Consider the following 7560-nt stretch of genomic DNA (forward strand, 5'->3'; position numbering starts at 1 on the left):
TTTCCCCAAGTCGAGTCTGTTTTGCCCGTGACGGTAATTGCTGAGTGATCTCTCCCTGTCCTTATCTCGACCCATAAGCCATTCATTATATTTTCTCTCCCCTGTCCAGTTGAGAAGGGGAGTGATAGAGCGGCTTTGGTGGGCACCTGGCCAGGGTCAACCCACCACACCCAGCTTCCAGATATAGGAAATGTGACTGTAATGCATGGGCATACATTCTCTTCCTTTTATTACAGAGCTTACAGAAATGTCAGTGTTATGGCAAAATCCAGCTGAGGTCAGTGAAGAAAGTGCTAATTTTAACTCACATAAGATAAAGAATAGGCTGTTCTACTGACATACCAATTATCCACTAATTCTGTTAATAGTTGCGAAAGAATACCTCTAAGGTTATGGGCCAAACACTTCTTTCCACTCCGCAGGACTTGAGTTAAATACCAGTATCTGACCCTTTTGCTGTGTGGAGTACATCAAGAGCTCAGAGGTTCTTGCTTAGCAGACAAATCACCAAATAACTGCTCCACTCAAGACTCTGTAAAATGTGGTGAAAACATCATTAAAATTTCATATTATGTCTAACATGCATTTTACATATTTTATTGCATTTTACATATTTTCTTCCATTTCACTTGGAGATGAGTCTGAGCTGAAACTGCTTAGTGCCTGAACTTTGCAAATGCAGTTTCCTAATGTGGGAGCTATATGTAGTTGTTAAACTATTTTTACCTTATTAGGTAAAAAAGGACCAAAGCATGCTTCTACTTAAATTCTGGTATTCTGGAACGCCTTACTTCCTGGGAAACCCTTTAAATCTTTCTGCCCGAGGAGCTAGTGTAGAACAGTCTCTATCCCCCTCTGTTTTTCTGCCCGAAACTCTCAAGTATATCTATAGGGAGAGGGAAGACAATGGTGGAATTATTCTCTGCTGCCACGTTTGTTAATGTTTGCAGGTAGCGCAGCTGAAGACCTGCTGGAGACTCAGCCAGCACCATGGAGGCCTGCTTGAGGGCTTTAGAAGCATTCATTTCTCCCTCTGCTGCCACAATCTGCAAAGTAAGAGAAGCGGAAACCACATTGTGACACTGCCCATGGTGGGGAAAATCCACCTTTACAATGAGGAGAAAACAAACAGGCACCTGGATGCCTGCAATAAGGATAGGGGAGCTTGGAGGTAGACATTGCTGTGGCTCTCACCTTAGCTCTTGCCTCTCGAGCAGCCTCTGCTTCAGCTGCCATTGCCCTCTGCATGGCCACGGGAATCCTGACATCTTTGATCTCCACTCGGGCCACTTTGATTCCCCACTGCTCCGTGGCACTGTCGAGGATAGCCTTAGGGACAAACACACAACCCACCACGATGGCAGTGGTGACAGACAGAAAAACCACGCGATGTACCCTGCCACTTGGACAGAAGGAAAGGCAGCCTGTAAACCTCCACAACAGAAAGACGGAGCCCTCCAGGGGCACTGACATCCAACGTGGTGTGCGTACGGCGGGTACCGCAACATTATGAAACTCTCGCTGATCAACACCGGTGTCTGAGACAGAGTGTCTCCTGTGTGGCTTCTCTACTGTCTCCTAAACTATGATCCCCATCCTTTCTTTAGGTGGGCACTTACCAAACTTCTCCCTTTTACGAAGTAATACTACTGCAGCTTCCTAAAATGGCACGATGCTGTAAAAGCATGCTACGGGTGAATGACACAGCACAGCCCTGCAGCACTGGCATGCTCTTCCGTGCTCAGGGTCCCGGTGCTACTGCAACCCATGTCACCACCGTGCCCCCGCTCTGCCCGTGGCTGCTGGCCTGGCTGGAGAGGGGTGCACGCTCTCTTTTATTTGACTGTGCCTCTTCTCTGACTGAAAAGAGTAAATCAGGTTTTGGCTTTCTTCTCTGCTCCCTCCTTGGCTGCCAAATTAGAAGAAAACAGATGGCATTTTAAAGCATAAAACAACTCGGTTTTGTACTCTTAGTTGTTATGACAGGAGATACAAGCCCTGCCTTGATTAAACCTCAATCAAGTCTGCTCAAGATAGAGCCTCCCATAAGCAGCAGACTTCTTTCTCGCCGCTTGCAGCAGCCTCTGTACAAAGACTAAACGGATTTATTAAACTCAGTGGATAATTTCAGAATCTTCATTGCTTTTTGGTAGCAAATAACTCTTCTACAAGAACCTGGGGAAATACCATTAGAATGACTCTGACTCTAAGCAATGAGATGTATAATTGAAAAAACCATAAAGGAAAATTTTGCTATCGTTGTTAAAGAAAGAGAGATTATTTCTAATTTGCTACTCCCCAGAACAAATCTCCATGCTTGTCAGTTAATTTTGAGAGCCGGATTTACCTGAATACTGTGTGCAATCTCCTCACGACCTGCCAGGAGCTGAGCCAAGCTCTGTGTACCCAGAACATTTCTCAGGGTTGTCTGTGCCAAGAGGAAGGTAGCCGAATGGACATCAGTGACGTTAGCGACGGCGCTGACAGCACTGTGGATCTTGTAGTACACCACCCCATCAACTCGGGTAGTAACGGCATCTTTTGTGAGAATCTGCATTGGAGAAATGTGCAGAATTAGAGAAGGATCCAATAACACACCCCTGGCCAAGGAAGGGGAATTTTTTTTTTTCCCTTAATAAGGAAAAGGTCTTGATAATTCAAGGAAACTAAGAATTTAATTTGGTTTCTTTGTTATTCCCCTGAGAAATAACTTCAAGGAAGTTATCCTGCATCACCAATAGTTTAAGCCAGGGCAAAATGTTGTACATAGCCTTTAGACAACTGTTTCAACAGTAAGTGAATCTCATAACCTGCATGAATTTCTTCTGCAATACTAAATGACAGTTATCCTCTTCCTTTCTGGCAGAAAGGGCTATTACTGGTTTTATACATTGCATGCAGATTGGAAGATCTGCGTTACTTCCTCTAAACAATGTATTTGTAAGAAACACCAGCAAATTAAAACAAAAGTGAAAAGCAAAGTGCAAGAAATTGTGAGAAGAAACCCTGAAAAATATTTAAGTATTCACAGAGCAGTTGTGTCATTTTTTTGCTAGACAAGTCCCCTGTGCCTCAGCAGGCAGTTGGCCTCGGCAAAGCACTGATGATGCTCCACTGCCTCTTCCCTCCTCAGCACTTTTTGCCTGCAAGTAAGTGCTTCTCGGAAGCCCTGCCAACAGCTGCAGAAGCCTTGCCAAAAGCTGCTAAGCCTTGTACTGCAACCACCTTCCTTCCAGCCTCCCGTTTCGGGGGGAGCCATCTTTCATTCCACCACACGCACCCCTGCAACCTGCACTCTGAGAAAAGGCTTTTTGTGATTATGGAAAGATAATGGTCCAAGAAACAGCTCCTGGGGAACACAATGGGCAATTCCAGGGACCAAAGGAGTCCTGGGGCCATCCCGCCCCCCGTGGCTCTTCTCTTTGCATAAGGAAGGAGACAGCAGTGCCAACTCCTCCAGCAGAAGCGTTGTACCATGGCGGGGCTGGGGCCGCAATCAAAACTTTTCCAGAAGGACAGGAATTGCTCAGCAACTGATTCTTCAGACTAAATTCTTCAGTCAATGTTTGTCAATAAAATGCCTAAAGATACACCTCTCCATCACTGCTTGGATGTGAGTTTTGTGGATGATTGTCCGCTAATTCCTTTTAATTAAAGAAGATTTGTTATCCATATGTAATTTGCCTTTTAAGAAGCATGTAGGGTGTGCATACCTTTAAGCAGCGACTACAGCATCACTGAAGGCTTTTTTAAATGGTGAGCTGCATGTCAGATCCAATTTTATTAGGACTTTCTATTCTGGATATCTTACACTGGTCTATTGCTTCATTTCCATGTGTGGAATAACAATACAATTTCGAATTTTTAGCCTCTCCTCTCTTGTTCTCTCTGACTCCCATTTGCACTTCTACCCCCACCCTTATCTTTTATCTCACGGTTCTGAATGTCAGCAAGAGGACTTTGCTTGGCCTGCAATGATGCATGTGCACGTTTTCATACGTAGAAGAAGTTTTGTAAGCAGTTTGGAAGTCAGAAGATACAGTACAGTTCTTATGATTCTATACGGTAGCTCACAACTGCAAGACTATAATAAATACCCACATTATTTCTGATCGTGCCACAAATCAGCTCTATGTTTTATTTCTGTTTTAGATGGCTGCTAGAGAATAGTTACCTCTTGTGGAGGAATATTACAAGTAACAGTTCTAAGATCAACCTTGATAAATGTATCTGTACATGGAAGTACGAGGATCAAACCTGAAAAATAAAAATAATTAGATGAAACACTTGTTTCTGAAAGCTAAGTCTAGAGCCAGGTATCCTGTACAAAGCAAACAGATGGAAATATCCACAGGGTGGGGAATGAGCCCACCTTATTACTACAGCTGTCCTTTCTGTTACAGCATGTGACAACAGTGAGGTTTTGCATTTTCAAATAATGGAGGGAAATGCAGATATCTGCAAACAATGTGAATTTATTGGAGCTTTAACGGCCTAGGGCTCTGAACTGGGAATGGGCAGATTGCAGTTCTGGTCTCAAATCTGCCATGAGACTTTTGACAAAAACTCCTTCCATGCCTTTGTTTAGTTTCCCCTCTTTAGATCATAAGCCATTTATGGTACAGTATGTGCATCCCCAGGAAAGACATCTCCCAGGTCCAGATTCCTGCACCATCTATAGGCCCCCACATTAGGAACATTGTCCTAAGATCTGACCCGTCCTGTGAAGGAGTCCCCACTCTCCCTTCGCTGGAGAAGGGGACTTGACATAACAATTTTTCTAATCTCAGCACCTGGATTAGGTGCCCAGAGCCACGCGGAAGAGCTCTGCAGCTGCCCTAGCTGCTCTTTGGACCACATGGCTATTGTTCAAGAGGAAAGACAGTATCCGGAAAGGACTTCTTCCTCTTATTTCCACTTCCAGTTTGCCCACTTTCATTGCACAGAGGTGGTAACTGCACCAATGCAAATACCTCATGTTGTTGGGTTTGGTTTGTGTTTGTGATTTGTAACCTTGTCCTAGGTGACTGTGACAAACTCTGCATAGATGCAGAGTGTCCCTGCGCTGACACATTTACAATTTTCAGAGCAGGAGACAGCTAAAGAGCTGGCAGCAATGAGCAGTGTTGAGGGAAGTGAGGTACAGGGAGAGTGGCCACAGTCACCCAAAAAAGTCTGCAGCAGAGCTGAAGACTGCATTTAAACCTCCCCGGTCCCTCGCCAGTGTCTGCAGCATGAACTCAACCTTCCGTTGTCCAACCTACTCAACAGCAAAGCCGTACCTGCTATCAAGGTCCTCAACCTTCAGTGTTGTGCTGTGACAGGGGGGTGGCTTTATCTTCTCTTCAGAAAAACAAACAGCTTGCATGTAAAGGAACTGCAGCAGAGAGGACCATCTCATCCCCCCTGCGCTATGAAGAAGGATTTCATGGACCTCTGCAATTCTCTAAGTGGTTAGAGTGCATCGTAATAAAATAAAAACAGTGCATCTTAACAGAATAAAACTGCATGCATTCACCTGGTCCCTTTGCTTTCTTTGACAGTATACGTCCCAGCCGAAATACAACAGCACGTTCATATTCTCTGATAACCTAGGAAAATATTTTAAATTTAGAATTTTACAGCTAACTCTATTCCTGCTCCCTGGACTGATTTTTTTCATCTTTGGCATCTGTATTAAATGTGAAAAAAAGTACAAATAATATAGGAACCAGCAAAGCTGCAAGTCACTAGGCATTTTATGCCTTCTCCTCACCTCATCCTTTGCTGGAAGAACTCAGACTCTGGCCCTGCAAATGTTTTACAAAGCAGATCAAATGTGAAAGAGTTGCCACTGATCTAATGAGGCTACCCACAAGTCTCTCAACATCAGTTCTACGCTCAGAGGAGCTGTGGGCAAAGTATGTCTCACCTCAGATAATCTGCCTAACTACTTTGATTAGTGTATTAGGACTACTCAAGGCCTGGTGTTCAGGGCAATCGCTCTGCTAACTCACCCTAAAAATTTGCTTTAAATTAATCATATTATGCTCATGCCTTGAAGGGACTGTGGGTTTAGGTTGTATAGTCCCTCAATGCAGGGACTTGCTCTGTTTTTCATCAGTACCCATGTTAATCACTATTGCCGGCAACAAATATGGGTTCTTCAGAAACGTTTGTATATTTATTCTCCTAGTGTTGTTGTAAAGCAGGGAAGTTTAACTGACGATGGAAGTTGAGATGGGAAGAAATTAAATGAGTGAGTGTGGTGATACAGAAATTCAGTGGAAGGACATGGATCTCTTGGTCCCAGACCACATCTTCGCTACAAGCCCTTACGATTTTCAAAAAGTGAATATAAAGTGTCTTGTTTTAACAAAATCAATAAATCAATAAACATAAGTAACAACGACGATCATAGAGCGTTCTTTATGTGCCCCAAATCCCACCAGCTTACCTTGATACATGCCCAGATGGAAATAGGAAACGTAATAAGCACCAGGAAGAAAGAAAGGGAAATCAGGATCCAGCCACAGACACTAATTCCTTCCTGCCTGTCGGCTATAAAAAAAAAAAAAAGGAAGAAAAGTGGCAAATGCAAATTTTGAAGAGAGTTCTCTGAGGGATGTAGATCTAACCCAGTGCAATCATGAGGGACTGCAAAGTCCACAGAGACTCGTTCCCTCTTACCTCCCTCCCGTCGCTCACTGAAAGCTGTAAAACACCTAACCAAACATCCAACCTTATGTCCCTTCTGCCCCAAACATTAAAAGATTCAGAAAGTACATTTTGCAACAGGAGAGAAAGAGGAAAAATGAAAAACATTGCCAAAGCTGGGGGCTGTGGAGTAGAAATAAATCATTGGGGGGAGTATCCATGGATATGAATCTCTGCCACTGCGCCACGGCTGGGGCAAAAGATTTAGTTTGTATGAAACAGGTAATAAGGAAAATGAGGGGAACTCCTACTGTTTTTATATGAAAGTTTTGAGGACTGTTGATGGACCACTTCATCCACTGGACCACAAGCTTCAAAATCAGTGCTTGTCAAAATGCATGTCAAGATGCATTTTGAGCAGTTCTCTTACTGTATTCAGCTCTTCTCATCCCAAAACTTCATTATAATGAAATGTCATTATTTCATTATAATGAAATCAAAATATATCAAAATAATTTCATTATTTTACCGCCTGAAGGGAAGGCAGTGGTGAGTTGTTGTTCAAGTACTAAAAGTTCGGGAGGCTCTTTGTAAGGGAAAGGTGATCAAGGAGCTGTTGCTCTTTGAAGAGCAGCTGGAGCTGCTGAGGTCCTCACAGAAGAGGCACAGAAGAGGGCGAGGAATGAAACAGGCCAGTCCTGCCACCAAGACAGAGTCCTGCAAGGTCAACTGAATTTTGTTAAATGCAGAAATGCCTTGGATCAGGAGAGTCACAAGAAAAGCAGAAGCGTCAGGGATGCAGGCTGGGCTAGCCCTAAGGGCTGCCCAGCTGCCACATTTGGGCCAGAAGAGGATTGTCGCAGGCATGAGCATCAGCAGATGGGAAGCTGAACACCACAGTCTGTGTTTCCCAAGGCAAGGGAA

At 43.9% G+C, this 7560-nt stretch overlaps 1 protein-coding gene across 1 annotated transcript in view; it reads right to left on the minus strand.

Moving 5' to 3' along the window:
• Positions 1-845: 845 nt before the first annotated feature.
• STOML3 (stomatin (EPB72)-like 3) overlaps positions 846-7560 on the minus strand; it is a 9295-nt gene continuing 2580 nt past the window's right edge. The window contains exons 2-7 of the mRNA XM_009582364.1: positions 6437-6540; positions 5519-5591; positions 4175-4257; positions 2348-2551; positions 1195-1329; positions 846-1046 (exon numbers count right to left, since the gene is read on the minus strand). Coding sequence (XP_009580659.1) covers positions 846-1046; positions 1195-1329; positions 2348-2551; positions 4175-4257; positions 5519-5591; positions 6437-6540 — 800 coding nt within the window. The remainder of the gene's footprint in view (positions 1047-1194; positions 1330-2347; positions 2552-4174; positions 4258-5518; positions 5592-6436; positions 6541-7560) is intronic.

This window comes from Fulmarus glacialis, unplaced genomic scaffold (genome assembly GCF_000690835.1).
Source record: "Fulmarus glacialis isolate BGI_N327 unplaced genomic scaffold, ASM69083v1 scaffold9927, whole genome shotgun sequence".
In the NCBI taxonomy this organism is placed as follows: domain Eukaryota; kingdom Metazoa; phylum Chordata; class Aves; order Procellariiformes; family Procellariidae; genus Fulmarus; species Fulmarus glacialis.